Source organism: Tiliqua scincoides, chromosome 1, assembly GCF_035046505.1.
Source record: "Tiliqua scincoides isolate rTilSci1 chromosome 1, rTilSci1.hap2, whole genome shotgun sequence".
Taxonomy (NCBI): domain Eukaryota; kingdom Metazoa; phylum Chordata; class Lepidosauria; order Squamata; family Scincidae; genus Tiliqua; species Tiliqua scincoides.
In genome coordinates this window covers 254,483,597-254,501,941 of record NC_089821.1, presented here as the reverse complement: position 1 = coordinate 254,501,941, position 18,345 = coordinate 254,483,597, and the positions used below count along the sequence as shown (strand labels likewise).

Below are 18,345 nucleotides of genomic sequence, written 5' to 3'. Positions count from 1 at the left end.
TTTGACTCTGTCAGTCCACTTCTCCGGGGGCTACATTGGCTGCCCATTCGTTTCCGGGCCCAATTCAAGGTGCTGGTTTTGACCTTTAAAGCCCTATACTGCTCTGGGCCAGGATATCTTAGAGACCGCCTACTCCCGTACAATCCGGCTCGCCCTCTCAGGTTATCAGAGAAGGCCTTTTTACAAGTGCCACCACCCAAGGAGGTCCGGGGGGCGGCTGCAAGAAATAGGGCCTTCTCGGTAGTGGCACCAACATTATGGAACTCCCTTCCCCTTGACTTAAGAATGGCTCCCTCTCTTGAGAGTTTCCGGCGAGGCCTGAAGACATTGCTGTTTACACAAGCCTTCTGATTTTTTGGCCTTTTAAACATTTTTTTTACACATTTTGAAGTTTTTACAGGCCTGATTCCTCTGTGACTTGCTCTTTTGTACTCTTTTATTCTGTCTTTGAATCTGACTACTGTTTTTATGGTCTCTAATGTGTTTTTAATGTTTTTATCTTCTATTTGTCCTAATTTATGTTCTTAAATTTGTTTTTTACATGTTGTTAGCCGCCCTGGGTCCCTTTAGGGAGAAGGGCGGGATATAAATAAAGTTTATTTATTTATATTATTATATTATCTCCTTCATTATTTTCACACAAAGTTCGTTCTATAGGCATTTTTGAAATGTCATTTGCCAAACAGAAGGCAGTTCATTTATGACTCAAATTCCATTTTAAAAGCTTCTCCAAAGTCTCCCTTGTCTGTTCTCACGATATCATTATTCACCTAGTTATGTCAGTTATGTAATAAATAACACTTCTGAAAGGCTACCGCAATTACAAACCAAATCTTAGACATAAAAACCTGAAGTGTTTTAAAGATGCTTTTGGCATTGTTGCCAGCTGATGAGATATTCTGTGTTAAACATTGCAATCATTAAACATTCTAAACATTCATAAGAACATAAGAACAGCCCCACTGGATCAGGCCATAGGCCCATCTAGTCCAGCTTCCTGTATCGCACAGCGGCCCACCAAATGCCCCAGGGAGCACACCAGATAACAAGAGACCTCATCCTGGTGCCCTCCCTTGCATCTGGCATTCTGACATAACCCATTTCTAAAATCAGGAGGTTGCGCATACACATCATGGCTTGTACCCCATAATGGATTTTTCCTCCAGAAACTTGTCCAATCCCCTTTTAAAGGCATCTAGGCTAGACGCCAGCACCACATCCTGTGGCAAAGAGTTCCACAGACCGACCACACGCTGAGTAAAGAAATATTTTCTTTTGTCTGTCCTAACCCGCCCAACACTCAATTTTAGTGGATGCCCCCTGGTTCTGGTATTATGTGAGAGTGTAAAGAGCATCTCCCTATCCATCCCCTGCATAATTTTGTATGTCTCAATCATGTCCCCCCTCAGGCGTCTCTTTTCTAGGCTGAAGAGGCCCAAACACCGTAGCCTTTCCTCATAAGGAAGGTGCCCCAGCCCCGTAATCATCCTAATTGCTCTCTTTTGCACCTTTTCCATTTCCACTATGTATTTTTTAAGATGCGGCAACCAGAACTGGACACAATACTCCAGGTGTGGCCTTACCATAGATTTGTACAACGGCATTATAATATTAGCCGTTTTGTTCTCAATACCCTTCCTAATGATTCCTTTCTAAACATTCCATGTATTCTAGACAAGTGGTAATATCATTTTTGGAGCCAAAGCACACATTGCTCCTGTGCTTTTAAAGTTCAAATGTGATTGCATAGCACCTCTTTGATCGAATGTTTCAGTACTTACGGCTACTTTTGATGCTCATGTGTCCTCTGAAAGGCCCCATTAGGGAATACTCAGGGATCATGGCTAGTTGGGACCCTGAAGGACAAACAATGATGATCAAATATTGATAAGTAATAAGTAGAAAATGTTAATTACTATTTTGATCATTTATAGACAAACTATATATATGATACATGAAAACAGCCCAGCCCAGGAAAAAGTATATTATTGGCTATATATAGGCTTTATATTATAGGGACAGTTGCAAATATCTAGCTAGTTAGTGAGATGCCAATGCCATCTGTTCTGAGCTAAGACAATGATCCCTGACATAGTAATATATTCCTTTCAAGTAAATGTTGATTGGGACCAAGGGCCAGTGGCTTCACTAGGGTTCATGTCATCCACTGCAGGATACCAGCGCGTCACCCCCCATGCAGTAGGTGGGGCAATACCCCAGGTGGTGGGTGTGGTGATGTACCATCATTCCGCCCCCACTGGTTTTTTGGCTGTACCAAAGATAGAACACATTCTGCATGAAATTACATATTGATTGATATATAACATGATGGTATTATTCTTTCAAATTATGATTTTAGAGATTTTGGTCACTTGTGGTGTCAGCCCCCCAGAGTGTCAAGTGACTAACACCATATTGCAGCAGTTTTCAAACTTTTTGCACTGGGACCCACTTTTTAGAATGACAATCTGTCCAAGACCCACCAGAATTGATGTCATGGTGGAAGTGACATCATCAGGCAAATTAAAATAAATAAGTATAAATAATTAAAGTAAAACAAATAATTAAATGAGCAGAAGCCAGCCCTGGTCCACCAAGTGAATTTCCTGTGTAGCCTGCCTGCAATAGTATCCCCCCCCCCATCAGTAAGGTTTTCAGCCCTACCCAGTGCCCAGTTCAAATTAAGAACTTCTGCTTAAACCAGGTCACTGTCAGGATCCACCTGGTTTGGGGAGTCTCAAAAAAGTTCATCTTATCAGCTGAAGCCTCTGTTTTGATCCTCTTTATTGGGGGGGGGGCTGCCTTCTGGAGCACTTGTTTAGCTTCAGGTGCATAGGATCAGGACCATTCTGGTAGTCTTGCACTCTCCTTCACCTGATCTTCCACACCAGCCAAGGCACGTTTGCTTACTTGCTTAGTTTCGCTTTCCATAGGGCTCAATACATTCATCTGCTTGGAGGGAGGGACTTCCTTCTCAGGTGTTTTTGGGGGCTGCATTAATTAGATCAGGACCATTCTGGTGTCCTTGGATTCCTCTCAGCCTGCCCTTTCTGACAGACTAAGGCAAGTTTGCCTACTCGCAAGTAAACACGCAATATGGCTCACATTCACTTTCCATAGGGATCCATGCATTTTTTGTTCTCCAGATATTTGGCCATAACTTTTGATAGAAAGGAGATCTTTTTTGCATTGCATTCCTCTTGAAATTCCACATCCAATGGTATATAACATGATCAGGTTACTCCTAATCACCGCGATTTTAGCGTGTCACCCCCCAGTGCGCGTCACCCCCCGTGCGCGTCACTCCCCCCGTGCGCGTCACTCCCCCCGTGCGCATCACCCGGTGCGGCCCGCACCCCCTGCACCCCCCTAGTGACACCGCCGCCAAGGGCTGCTTTGGCTGTTTTCATTGGTCTTCTGCTTCTCTAATTCTTTGCAGTGGGTGCAGTCCATAGGGAAGTGTACTTATAGGGTATGTTGCAGAGAGAACTTGAGGCAGTCTGGATGTCTACCACTCTATAGGTCTGTCTGGCAGGAATACTGTTTAGCTCTATGAGAATACCCTGGAATCCCCTCCTGAAAGGGACATAAAAACAAGCCCCTGTGGGCTGAAAAGTCACTAAAGAACTTGTGGACTGTGTTGTGCATTACAGGAGCACACCAGAGAATCACAGCACTTTTAGGAGTCATAAAAACCACTTATGCAGAGACAAGCCTGTGGAGTTTACCAGACCAACTCTCTGCCTTTTCTTCTTGCTACCCCATAGACCTGGAACTTCTTTTCAGAATTCTTATGTGGTGCCACCAGCCTCCTTCTCGCCCTCAAATTCTGCTCAAAACCTATCTATTTCATAAAGTTTGGTTTAACTTGTTAGTTCTTACTTCCAGATAATATTATCACTAATTGTGTGCAGAGCTATTTGCAGCAGTGGAAAGGGAAGTCCTGCGTGCTGCCAGCACCAGCACCAGCCATTTTCTGAGAGCTGCTGCAAGAGGCAGCAGTTCCAGATGATTGCCAGACCCTGCTGAGCTACCAGTTGGAACAGGGTGTGTGTGTGTGTGTGTGTGTGTGTGTGTGTGTGTGCGTGCACGTGCGTGTCAGGAGTGGACAGAGGTGGGCACCAGTGGGGAAAGTTCTGCCTACATCCTAACCCCAGTTGGATCCGTGATATGCCCCCTTCGCTCTACTTGAACTTTTGCCAGCTAAATAATAAATGTGTGATGATAGCTGAGGGATCATGCGGAAGTAAAGGAGGGTAAGTTATTCTTTTGCTTCACCCCCTCTGCCCCTGCATGGTCTCTGGCTGTCTGCAGGGCAGCATTTAGTTAGGGTTGGGCTATAAGCTTCAGAATGAATAACTGAAATAACCACATATTCTTCCCTGCCTTCCCCCGCCTCTATTTACCCCTTTTCTTCTGTTGTTTTTCTTGTGTCTGTCTAGATTATACGCCCCTCAGCACACGGATCTATATTCCCATTCTGGTACAGTGCCATGTACATGAATTGTACTAACATGAACAAATAAATAATAAAAGCCTAATTATTGTATATATGACTGTTCTGCACGTTCTCCCTGTTTCCTTTGCCGATTTCTTTCCTCTCTACTTCCTGGCAGTATTTTCTACTGAAATCTCTTTTGCACATATTACACTATAAAGTCATGACAATTCTATATACATAATATACTGAGAAATGCAAACTTTTTTTTTTTTTGCAAAAAACATTAGTTGGCAGGTCTTTTGCAGGTTTGAATCTAACCAAGCTGGAGGAAGGAGACAGAGGGCCAAGAGCACACCAGTAAGAAGAAAGATCTTCCTTGGGCCTTCTTTTCTGTCTTTGTATTCCCCCACTACTGTATTTACAGTCAGCACCTAACTGAGAAGTGCGATGGTTTAGGGTTGATGATGACTTCTGTCATCATAGCCTTCTAATGCCAGCTACTGGGACCAATTTTAGTGCCAGTTTTGACTGTATGGTTGTTGTGGAGCCTTTCCCCCCCTCTGGGAGGAGTGGTGATCTATTTCAAGGCAGAAACTAGTGCTCTGGTGAAGGAGGCAGATAAAGATAAGGGGGGTTCCTGATCCATGTTTCTTTAGCGGACAAAATAAGACCTACCCCAAAGCCAAAGTCTGTAGAAAACATGGAGAAACTTTAATCAATAGGACAATTCTGGGCTTGACCCAATTCTGGGCTTGACCCAGAAATGAGGCAAGTGAAGACAGATTGCCTCAGGTGAGATGCGCTCCTATCTTCTACCTCCACAGTTGCTTTACCTAGTCCTCATTTGCCCCCTTCCTCTTTGCTCTGCCACTCTAGTGAGGAAGAGTGAGGCAGAATAAGGAAGCCAGGAGAAGCAACGCCACTTTTGCTTCTCCAGGCTTCCTTGTTCAATCCCTGTTGCCTTGTTCTAAAATAGAGGAAGGAGGAGGAACAGGTGAACTACATGAGATTTGGGGTGGTGAGTGGGAGGTAGCGGTGACAGTGCCATAGTATTCCCTGCTAGACTGGGAGGCAAGGATGTAGTGGCGCACCCATCATCCCATCCATTGTGCTTGTCACTGTTGCTGCTATCAACACCAACTCTAAGCCAAAGCAAAGGAGAACAGGGCAAGAGAGTGCATATGGGAGGTGGCAGTGATAGGGGAGGTGGCAGAATTTCATGGGCACTTCAGCCACCTTTGGTATAGGCCTGTTAACAACTTTACAGAAAAATCTCAGTGTATTTTGAGCAAAATTTTTAGATAAGTAAACCACAAGACTTATATAATAATATACATTTCATTATCCATTAGTTTGTTGATAAAGTCAGTAGGAATGCACAGAATGTCTAGAACATCATACAGGGAACATTCACCCTCCCCCCAAATATGTACTGAGGCCTTTTGAGAGGTACTCAACTATATTGGCCACAACACAGCATGCTGTTATGAGAGAACAATTGGTTGCATTCACTCCACAGTTCTGAAGGACACTTTCATTGTGATTAGTTGCATTAGAATGGTAAGATATGTAGCAGACATTGTGCTTTATGAAGTGCTCTTTTCTAGCAGACCTACCCAAGTGTAAATCTATACACGTATAAATAAATGTATAAATCTAGGATAGCTCTTATACTTTTAAAAGTTAAAAAATGCTATTTAGAGTTAACAAAGAGTTAAAATTCTCTTTGTTTGGAGCTGATTCATCTAAATCAGGGGTGTCCAAAGTTTTAGGCAGGAGGGCCACATCATCTCTCTGACACTGTGTCGGGGGGCCAGGGGAAAAAAAGAATTAATTTATATTTAAAATTTGAATAAATTTACATAAGTTTACATAAATGACTATATTAAAGATGAACTTATATGAATGAATGAAGGTCTTGCAATAGCTCAAGGCCTATAAAAGGCCTTGTACAAAGCAAGGCTGGCCTTTCCTTTGCTGCCACTACTGCATCACAGGCATGAAACAACAAGCAGTGGAAGGAGCCCTCATCCCACAGCTCATGTGAGATGTCAAACAGTCGCCCTCATGCTGAGAGCAGTTGCGTTGGGCCAGTGTGGGCTCCAACAAATCTCCAGAGGGCCAGAGGCTCATTTGAGACTGGGGGCTCCCTGAGGGCCGCATTGAGAGGCCTCGAGGGCCGCAAGTGGCCCCAGGGCCGGGGTTTGGGCACCCCTGATTTAATTATAGCCAAACATTTCAATGACCTTTAGTAAGATTATTTTAAGACAGGAAAAAAGAGACAGCATTGTGTAGACCCAAGAAATTTAGACCCAAGCCGGGGCTCTGTAGTTTTACCTGCAACATATACCAAAGAACTGTGAAACAAGCAGGGAGCATGTCTGAAATACAGCCATGTAGCTAACCCAAGAAGCCTCAGAAAGGCTGACTGAACACACAAGACTCTTGGATTTTAGTTCTGACCCATAGCAATTTGCTTAGATGCAAGTGTTTCTTAAAGACTATGCTCAGAGATCCATAGCACTAGACTTGGTAAGTATTTTACATCAGATAAGAAATGGGGAAAGCCAGGAACTGTTGTTGATAGCATTGTGTGGATGGGAAAAAATGTGGAATGATGACTGGAAAATCCTCTGAGATACCACATTGCAACTACTTTAGTTTCATAACATTGATTTAAAATCAGGAAACTATAGGAGACATAAAGTGGCATTAAATGAGGATCGACCCAGCTCTGGCAGGACCACAAAGCAAGATCTGATACTTATCAAAAGTACGAAATCTTCTGTTCTTGATAAAATCTTCCGTAAGAGCAGGCCTGACATCTACTGTATGTGATAAGTATCAGAATTTGCTTTATGGTCCTGCCAGAGCTGGGTCCATCCTTGGAAACATCTGGTTAATTTTCCTGAAATACAGTGAGAAGTCTGGCTTTCTTTCCAATCTCCTGATCTGGTGCCTAGCACTTTCAGTTTTTTTTTTAATGGGACGTTTCCATAAAGGCCAAACGCCCTGTGTGCCTCTTATGGTTACAGTCAAAAGCAAAAGTGCTCCCCCAGGACTTTAGTATCTGTAAAATAATGGGAAACACACAAAAGTGAAAAGAAAGAGTAGAAGTGCTATTGGAAAGTTCCCAGACACATAATGTACTTTGCTAGGGCCTGATAATAATAATACATCAGAATGATACCTAAACAACAAAGGCATTCACAGAAAATATCATCTTTAATACTAAGATGAAACAAATGAAAGACTAAGATGATGGAGGTTGGAGGAGGAGTTACAGATGAAGGAGAGGTCATCTGTTCAATTTACAAAAGTTTCTACAGAAGGGGAAACATCTTCAACCTCTCTGAATTCAGTTCAAAAAGGGGGGTGTTCTACACTTTGTAGGATCTCAAAACAGTGAACATGCTTCCTAAGCAAGTGTTGTACTTTTTAGGGAGTAAGAAGGGGTTAGTTTGATCCCTCAGGATGAGTCCCTGCCTGAGATCCTTCAGGACACCTGGATCCAAGGTAGTCCTGACCAATGTTAGAAGTCAGGATTTCAGGCCTTCCCCTTGGAATGAATAGCAAACACACGAAGCTGCCCTTATACAGAGCCAGCCAGGAGGTTTATTTAGCTGACTAACTGTTACCCTGCACATACCTGATCTTGTCTGATCTCGGAAGCTAAGCAGGGTCAGGCCTGGTTAGTACTTGGATGGGAGACCGCCTGAGATTACTGGGTGCTGTAGGCTTATACCATAGTCTTTCGAGACTGAAGGTTGCCAACCAACCATTGCTGGCTTTGATTGACAGCTAGCTCTCCAGGTGCTCACTCAGGGCTCAGGTCTCCAGGTTGCTTTCCTAGCCTTGCTACCTTTGGGCCCAGAAAGGTATTACACATTCTGCACCATTGGCAAGTGTTGTAAAACAGTGCCCACAGAGAGTGGGGATCCTGCCACAATCCTGATCTGGACTGATACCTTCCTGGCTCATTTTCACTAAAGGGGAAAGTTTTCACTGCCTTGAAGCCTTTGTTTGCCCTGAGTATGGTCCTAATCTAGATCACCTTCCATATGCTCTCCAAAAAAAAGCAAGCAAGCAGCTGCATATTATGTGCAGTTTAGTTCTGGGTGTCTTTAACCAGAGATGCCGGAGACTGAACCTGAGACATCCAGCATGCACAGCTACCCTCCTCCCTGGCCCAAGTTATGTTTCTGCCCCATGTCTCCTGTCCCTGTGTTTAAGGGCTTAAGTATGCTTTCTCTAAATCTGCAAAGTGCTTGGTAATCTCAGCCTTGTATCTATTTGAACTCCTCTTTTCTGTCGGAACTGTGGTTCCATTTTCATAACTCTTCGACATATTAAAATATACACTTATCACTCCCACCTGCAGCACACAGGCTTTAGGCAGGACTGTACCCACCAGGGAGTCCATCCATCAGTACTTGACCTCCACATGGGGGCTGGACCAGAGAAACTGATTGCTTGCTGTCGTAGTCAAAGCACCTCTCAAACATGCAGCCATGCTGGGTCCTCATTATAGCCTGTGTAGAGTAGCAGAATTAAACACCTCTTTCTGTGATGGCAAAAGGCATTTTTCGGCCTACGAAGGTTAAGCATTGTGCAAGCAAAACACTTCAGGTAGCATTCATTAGCAAAATAAAAAAATGCAGTCCTTGTCTCTGGTGCAAATTTGAAAAAAAAAAAGATGAAGGCAGGTGTGGGAACACTAGGTCTGGAATATGCTGCCTAGATAGGATTAATATGACAGTCCGAATACCCATCATTGTGAGTGCTGAGCTTTGTGCAAGATTCTTATTGTTAAAACTAGGACAGGTGGGAGACAGAGTTTGCCTTCATTGCAACTGTTCTACCCAAGTGCAGTGCTTTTCCTTCTCCATCTGAGTGAATGGCAGTCATTCACTTATATGAGAGATGGTAAAGCAGTGGTTTCCAAACTTGCTGGGGTCACAGAGCTCCTGCAGCCTCTTCTTGGTTCAGCCAGGCACCACTATGTTGGATCTTGTGAAATTTCATGGGATTCAAGATGGTGGCACCCAAATTGCATGAGATTAGGGTGCTACCATCTTGGATCTTGTGAGATCCAAGATGGTGATGCCCAGGAGAGTTGGTAGGAGGGGTGACAGAAGACATCATGTGGTGCCTCTATGCGGCACCCTAAGGTACTATGCACACAATTTGGGAACCACTGCAGTAAAGAAAGGCATTCAAGGAGACAGTTGGAGGTGGAGTTAAATCTCAGTCATTGAGAAGGAAGTGTTTCCATCTGCAAGGCGCTCTCCTGGGTTCTGTTTCTTCATCCCATTAGAATAGGACCACTTTAAAAAAAAGTTCCATAGCTTTCCAAATAGTTGGGTGGAGGGAAAGGAGCATCATAACTTTAATGGACTGCAGTGACTGCCCAGAACATCCAGAATAGCCTCACTTTCTGGAACAATTTTGACAACTCATCCAACATGTCAATAGATTTAATGCTTTTCAGGAGTTGTCCCTGCTGTTAATTCATCTGCCAGAACAATTAACATTATGAAAAAGTATCTCTCTCAGTGTCTGCATTGCACTTGCCAGATATTACTACTGTTTCTTGACCTTTCTGGAAAGAAACAGTCAGTTGTTGCTGCTTCACACAGCTGTTTCCCTCCAGTTATCTCTTTGCTTTCCTGGTTAAACCCTTTTTTGTTAACCAATCAACCAAATGGGACTTAACTCATTCCTTTTTCTGCAAGATGTCTCCACAGATTCTACGTCTGAATCAGATCTGATGTGGTAATTCAAAACAGACTGGTGCTTGGACGTATTTGTTCTTTTAAGAGCCACAAACAGTTATTGGTTAATTAAGGTGATTAACCAATTAATGGCTTGATTAGAGTTTAAAAATAGAACTGCAATTTAATCAGAGCCAAGTGGCTGCCCTGCCACTTTTATCAGTGTACAAAATCAGTAGCAAAACCCCCTCAGTGAACTGCACAGAGTAAAAACTAAAGGATAGGATGATTTAAATGCTAAAAAGCAAAGGATACATAATATATTTGCATTGTTCCAAAGATTTGTTCAGTGTATTTCCTTTCACATTTGTAGTGGTTATGATCTCCTTTGCTGCCCCCTAATGTAATGCACACAGAGGTGATTTTTAAAGTGCAGGAGTTCATCATGACACTTCTCCCCCATGCCCACATAGACTCTCCCCTTTAAGACTATACCAGGCACACAGATAATCAGTTTAAAATTTCTCCAGTAAAGTGTTTTCCTCTGCCACCTATTTCCACTGTGGGCTCTCCTTACCCATAGGGATTTGGTTCCAGAACCCCCTGCAGATGAGAACATCTGCAAATGCTCAAGTCCCAGTACGGAGGTCTGACTGGAAAGGAAGTGGAGATAGGCAGGTTAGTGCAGGGCGAGACTCCCCCCCTGGGAGAAGACTAGGATCAGATTGTTAATAGTTCTAGCTCAATTTCGATCTAAATGGTCAAAGGTGACAGCAACAGCTGTGATTCAGATCTTCAGGGGCAGTAGATTTGAATCAGGCCTTGGACTCCAATAACTTTATTGAACATCAGTCCACAGGGCATCATGCTCAGCCTTTCACTGCTTAATAAAATGCATGGCGCTCTGTAAGTCCTCAATAAACAGTGCTTGTGGCTGATGCTTGTGCACCCAGACCTCATTAACACGATACTGGAATGGCAGTGCTGTGATTAAAATTCTCACATTTGAGCATTTAGATTGAAAAAAGAGTAATTAGTAGAAGCCTCGAGTGTCATAGTGGAGCAAACAGAGAAGTGAATACTGCTGACCCACAAAGCTGTTCCCTACTTGCTTCCTTGTTGACATTCAGTAGAGGTCAGCAACTAGAAGCACCCGAGTCCACTCATGGTTGTCATCTGGTACTCCAGCTGCCCACTAAGCCTCCTGTCACCCCTTCTATCTCCCTTTCTCCTCTAGGATTTCTGGCAATGTCTGAAACGTCTGCACCAGTACAATATCAAAATTCAATAATTGGTGTTTACTATACTCTGAGGCAGTTCCAGATACCAGCTGAAGTACTGTGAGAGGTGGATGCTGTGATCTTCTTGGAGGTTCCCGGTTATCAAGGGAATTTTTTGACAGCCAGTGAGAGCAGCAATGATCTCAGGCTGTGTGCTTCTGACCCAGAGATGAGTTGTGTTTCTTGCCACTGCAATTGCAATTGCAAAATATTGAATGGTGACAAGGCTGGCTCAAGACCTCCTGGCACCAGAGGTACCAGGCCAATACTGCCCCTCCCTTTCCTGGTGATGCACCTGTCTCTGATCCTTGCTTGCGCCGGATCTACACTAGCCCACCAGTCTCCTCCCTGCTTCCTCTTTCACTTGAATCCTCCTCTTGCCTCTTGTCATCCACACTCAAGGTGTGCATACAGAAACTGTGGTGATGGGAACTATGAAGAAAGGGCACCCTGCACATAAAGGGAGCACTTTGCACAAACAGCCTGCTCTTCTCACAACATGTATGGCAAGATACTTTTAAAACTCCGATCTTATCAGCATTCTTATTGCAGGGACTCCGTTCTGAGACACTCTACACAGAAGCAACCCAGAGGAACATCCAATTCACCACCCCAACAGGGGGAGCAACGAAAGGAATGGAATTCCACCCCCTTCCACATACTAAACCTTCAATATTGTCCAATTTTACTTTCTATAAACATTCCTAACTATTCTTCCTAACTATTCTTTCCATTTGCAACAGCTAATAGCAATGTGCATTTATTCTCTTTAGATGAATGTGAGGTGGTACTTCAACCACTGCTGGCCAAACACTTAAATGGAGTCTTTCTGTTTTTTTAAAGAGTGCAGCATTGTCATATGGTTTGACCAGTCATTTCTCTCTGCTCTCTTTATCATTGCTATCCCCAGGCACATTTTCAGCTGGGGCAGTGAACACAGGACCCGTCACATGCCCAGTCATGCTCACTATAAAGGGAAGCCCACAACATACCTGGCAGCAGTGACCAGTGTGATCATAGCTGTTCTTTCGTGGAATTGCTGACCTACTTGTTCTAGAACAGGGGTGCCAAATGCATTCCATACAGTAGCCTAAATCAGCATTCATGGTGCTTGCTGAGGGCCGAAAGCAGGAAGTGACATCATGAAGCAGGAAGTGAGTCATTAAGCAGGTGATGACCAGAAATAAGCATTTTGTTCTCACCTAAGAACTCATTAGCCGCTAATGACAGAAGAGAAAATATGAAATCTTGATCGTATTTCAAGATATGGGAGAGCCCAATTATCACATGGGCCACCCTTTCAGCAACAACACATACTGAGAAGTGTTCCCTCTAATATTCACCTACCAAGAGAAGCAGTTAATGACCTGAGCTGTATCCCTGGATAAGGGAACAATCTTTCTTTTACCCAGAGGAAACGGTCATCTTAAAATGGCCAATGGCCAGTCTGATCTCTAGGTAATAAGTGAGGTACTGCTCATGCATCACAATTACAGCGGTCAGGTGACATGTTTACACAGAATTGTTATACATGACACACAATATTTCATGACCATTTGGCTCCACTATTCCAAACTGACAAAAAATATCTACTGAATGCTAGGCATTCTGCTAAAATGGGTGACTTGGTAAACATGAAGTAAGGATATTTGAAATGGCATGAAGTCATTTTTTTTACTGGCATGATTATATATACAAAGTTTAACAAAAGAAAATGTTCACTATCTGCATTTCTTTTCTGGCCATTAATATTAATTTCATTTCATGGCTATTACTGAAAATAATTTTGTCGTGTAGAGGAGGGGTGTGCTAAAAAATTGTCATGTGTCAATTGCACTAGCTACGCCACTGCCCGGTTGTATCCATTTTCTTATGTTCATCATGAAAAAGAGTGTACAACATATCATCTTTTAACACAGATTGCATGAACGATGATAGTTACAATAAATATAAATTCAGGTCATTCACGTTAGGCCTTTCCATCTAGAAAATAAACTCCAAAGCAAATAAAAAATTATCTACTCTACTTCTGTTTTGTCTCATATGAACATAACTTATTTATCAGATAATTGTTAGAATAGATCTAGCCTTATTAAGCCATTCACTAATAGCATGGATTTTTCCTCCCTTTCCATTAGATGCAATAAAATATTTTTGCAACAGGAGGCTGTTATGCTCAAGCTTACAACAACACTTCTGAACAACATGTTGTTTTTAAAATATATATAGTTACAGCAGGTCTGCATGGTATCTCATAACCAACCACTTTTAAAAACGAATGTGCTTAATTACTGGATGTTTCACGGTTCGCAATCTGGGGGCAAGCAAGTACTGACCAAGTAGGTAGGTGAGCTGAGAAGCAGGTAGTCAATCAGCCAGGTCACAGGTGGCTGTCAAATCACCCATCAGGCAGTCTGAGAGCAACTATGTCTGGCTGAATGTCTGTACCTGGCTGAATGACAAGTACAACACCTTATAGAACCAGCTGGGACTGTATTTGCCCCTTGACTCCTGTTGATCTTCTACCTGCAATACCAACTCCTGGCCATCTGAAATGGTGGTGCTGAAGTGCAGCAGAAACTAGGCAACAAGCTCCTTTCTTAGGTAAACCTTCACGGTGATCCAGAAAGGAAAAGACTAGGTTTTGCTGCTGCAGGTCAGATTCAAGAACCCTGATGACTCACAATAATTCTACCACATATGGAATCCTTATGATTCCATAGATGTCAAGCCCACAGGGCTCTCAGTTCTCTGATAAGTCACAGCACCTAGCAAAAGCGACTATTGGCAGCACAGCTAATCAAATCCTAGCTATTCCTTTGCAAATCCTTTATTAATAACAAAGTGCAGTGTTCATGAAACATGATGTCTGATTACACTATAGACTGTGATGTGTGCACTGTTTTGGAGTGCATAATATATTCATGAACAGCTCAGACTATTTTCCTTTTTCACGTGGGAATTACCTTTCAGGATCCCAAGTACAGAATGTCTAAAAAAAAATGAACGCACATTTTAATGAGCTCTAATTCGTACATACTTCATTGCAGAAAACTTGCAACACTCACATGTTTAAGGGAAGAAATTGAGGAGATGTGTGGAACCATCCCAGCACACACGTTCTTGGATATCTACAGATCTCTTAGTCAACAATGTTAGCAGTGTATAGATGCCAATGGGGAACATTTTGAGCACTTGGTCTGTTTATTAACTGAGTCAAGTAACTGCTTCTGTGTACACCATATGCTGTATATGTGTGAATTATAGCATAATATATTGGACACTGTGTGTACGTTATTTTGAGATGCACTGTGTATAGGATACTCTGGCAGTAGAATGGAAATTATGGGAAGCTCAATCTTGGGCCACATAATAGTCTTATAGCTCAATCCTACCTGGGCTGGGCAATGAAAGCATGCCTTGTCCACTAGTACTGACTGCTGTAAAGTGGTCAATGCCAGTTATAAAAGGCACTCCAGCAGTATGCAGTGATGTGAATTCTGGAGCCGTCCTGCTGGTGCCAGTGCATCCAGAGCTGTCTGCCACCAAGTGTAAGGTGGCAGGGAGAGGTGGGAGGGGGTGGGGGAGGTGGAATGGGGTGGAAAAGGCAAAATGACATGGCAATGGGGTGGTGGAGAGTAGAACGGGGTGACAAAGGGGATGTGGGATGGGCAGATCAGTTCAAGAAGGAGGCAGGTTCAGTGGCAGCAAATCCTAACCCTCTTGCCAGACCTGATCCTGAGGCATGGTTCCACATGAACCTGTGCCAACTATTTAACTAGCGCGGGTCCAAGTAGATTCCCCCCCACCCCCACTGTGTGGAGGCCTATCCCTGGGTAAGGGAATAATTGTTTCCTTACCCTGAGGAGACCTGCTCAAGTGTCCCCCTGAAGGATGCAGTGGTAGCCATTTTGGTGCAATGCCTCTGCGCAGGGAGTGGGGAAGAATAGGACTGGGCTCTTTCAGGATCTGATATTATTCCATCTCTGAGGTTCCAATCCTACACACATTCCTAGGAATAAGTCTCTGAATTTAATGGGGCTTACTTCTGAGTAGACATGCCTAGGCTTGTGCTGTGAGGCTGTAATCTATGCACATATACCAGAGTACACTGAATACACTGGCACTTCTGAGAAAGCAATCATAGGATTGCTCTGCATCGCTCTTTAGGCCTGGCCAGTATGTAGATAGAACTGTTCTAGTCTCTTTAGCATATTTATACTTTCACCTTACCCTTTCTCCATGGAACCCAGGGTAGTGCACATGGGTCTTCCCACCTCCATTTCAGCCTCATATCCCTATGAGGTAAGTTAGGCTGAAAGGGAGTGTCTGTCCCAAGGATGCCCACTGAACTTCATGGCTGAATGGTATTTGAACTTGGGATTCCTGGTCCTGGCCCAAGATTGTAACAGGTGACACACTATATTCTCTGTCTTCCTTGTGCATTCTCTCTTATACCGCATGCACTCTTACATACACTCGTACATAATCTGTTACATAAGAGTTACAGATAATACCCTTAGTCTCACACAAAGTATCACTGCCTAAGCACTCTCTTCCCTTATCCTACATTGCAGGAGGTTTTCTCTCCGTGGTGCTGCATTTATTTATTCTGTATTGGTTTCTGAAGCAGGGTGTGTCTTGAACTGATGAGAACAGTTTCCCTTTTACCTCAAGTATGCTTCTTCTCAGAATGGATCTTATCATGAAATAGATGCAGCACATCGCCGTCAACAACATTTACTCAGAACATGGTGGTATTGGAAGGCAAAAAGTGTACTGATGTTTTTCTATTCAAGCATGTAGTTTTGCATCCATTTGTTGAGGCAATTCCAGAAACTTAGGTTTCAGCCCCCTTTCCAGGGTCTCTAGAACAAATCTCTGAAGCTTGGGTGTGTGAATACATTTCAACTTTGCTGCAAATGGATGCAACGGTACACGGAGGAGTAGAAAAATACCAGGCATCCCTTGCCTTCCAACACCACCCCCTTCTGATGAAATATTGTTGCCTGTGATAGCTGCAGCCATTTTATGATAGGATCCATTCTGAAGATGAAACTTTTTAAAGGTCAGAAGGAAATTTTTCTCCCCTGAAGTACACTCTTAGCAGGCATTCCCCAAATCTCTCCAGTAAAAGCAAGAACAGTGAGTTGACAGGGTCAGGTACCACTATCAGAAAGGATGGAGAGTCTGGAAAAAACTGCTGGATCTTATGAGAAAGGCTAGGATACATGTGAAACAAAAAATGAAATACAGTTCACAGGAGAGTTCTACTGCACAAAACAATTCAACCAGGTTTTCCTTCCAAATAAATATATATAATCACCTCTCTCTCTCTCTCTCTCTCTCTCTCCCTAAGCCTAATATCCACAGCGCTCTGTGTGTGTGTGTGTGTGTGTGTGTGTGTGACCTGCTGTAATGACAAAAAAGGAAAAAAAAATAGAATAGAAAGGAAAAGAATCTTTGCTTTAGTGAGAGCTCTTTTGAACAAGACCCACTCTTCCTGACTGCTCTAATTCCTTACCAAACAAGTAGGCTGCTGGTGAAGAGGGGAGCAAGGAAGGGGGAAAGGAACAAGCCCAGATCCTTTCTTACCCTTGGTGGCTGCTGCAGTTGCTAACCTGATCCCGTTCCAGACTCTAGGGAAGACGAGCTGGTTTTTCAGTGTTTTCTCAGGAAGTCTGCAAAGGCTATAGGAAGGTGTTAGTGAGCTGAGTGATTATTCCCATAACAACAGGAACCACAAACCTGTCACTCAGGGAGCAATGAACAGTCCAGGGCAAACAGAAACCACACTGCAAGGGTCATCTTGGGCCAGGCTTTAACCACAAAAGGCTTTTAAGTGCATGTGGAATTGTTTTCCTCCAGAGAGTCAGGAGAAGGGGCACAGTTGTGGGAAAATGGAGATGTTTGTGAAATTACTCATGTTTGGCAGAGGGAAAGGTCCCTAAAGGAAAACAACCCTTTGAAAAAGAATTAAAAGAGTGAAGGTGGCAGAGAATGGTGAGCAGTAGTGTGTGCCAAGGTGAATATTTTCGGTGATCCAGGGGTGATGGCAATGCTAGAGGAACAGCAGGAGAACAGCACTGAGACTGACTGAACACACGAAGCAGGGAACTGGCAATCACGGTTAGTGCTCCTGACCTGGGCAGGCTGTTGTTCTCATCTACAGGAAGTTGAGTGTAGCAAACTTTCCTTTAAATAGGCAGGCAGTTTCTCTTGGCTTGTGGCCCACAATGGTCTGGCTGTCCAAAGCGCATCTCAACCTCCTCGCAAATGGAGGATCCCATGTTTTCATTTGGCCTCAAGATGGGGGGAGGAACCAGGGCGGGAGGGACCAACAGAGCTCTGCTCCACCGTATTCCATCTTCCATGTCAGGCTGCAGAGCCTGACAGAGTCTCTCAAGTATGCACTGGCAAACTACCCCGCGCAGACCTCAGAAGCCCCAATGTGGGGCAAGAGGCTTTCCCCAGGGGAAGATGACAAAAATCCCCTTCCCCCAAGGAAAACTCTGGCGGCCTCAGTGGTGCTGCTGGATGCAGCATTTTGGTGCCTCTACATCTGGCAGAGCCACCAGGAATAGGAATGGGCTGTAAACATCTCCAGCTTCTTTTTCTACCCTGCCTGCCTCTTTGTTTTCCAGTTCAGAGAGTGGGGAAGAAGAAGCAGAGGCTGACACATCACATGGTGGGGGGCATCTCTGGCATATTGCCTTAGGAGCCAGAAGGTCTTGGGCCAGCCCTGCACGCAACGTAGGTGAAGAATTGTCAAGTGCATAGTTTGTGTTCATAGAATTGGGAGCAAAATGGGTGCCTTAGTGGACATCATCCACTTTTTCTGCATTTTAGCAAGCCCTGCTATCCTATATCTGCTATATATCTGATATATATCTGATATATATATCCTATA

General features: G+C 43.7%; 1 protein-coding gene across 1 annotated transcript in view; it reads right to left on the bottom strand.

Moving 5' to 3' along the window:
* The window catches only part of LOC136636570 (spermatogenesis-associated protein 7 homolog), a 90,683-nt gene extending 73,583 nt beyond the window's left edge, over nucleotides 1–17,100 (bottom strand). Inside the window, exons 1-2 of the mRNA XM_066611711.1 lie at nucleotides 17,031–17,100; nucleotides 1,782–1,856 (exon numbers count right to left, since the gene is read on the bottom strand). Of these exons, the coding sequence (XP_066467808.1) occupies nucleotides 1,782–1,842 (61 nt within the window). The 5' untranslated portion in view covers nucleotides 1,843–1,856; nucleotides 17,031–17,100. The remainder of the gene's footprint in view (nucleotides 1–1,781; nucleotides 1,857–17,030) is intronic.
* Nucleotides 17,101–18,345: the final 1,245 nt, after the last annotated feature.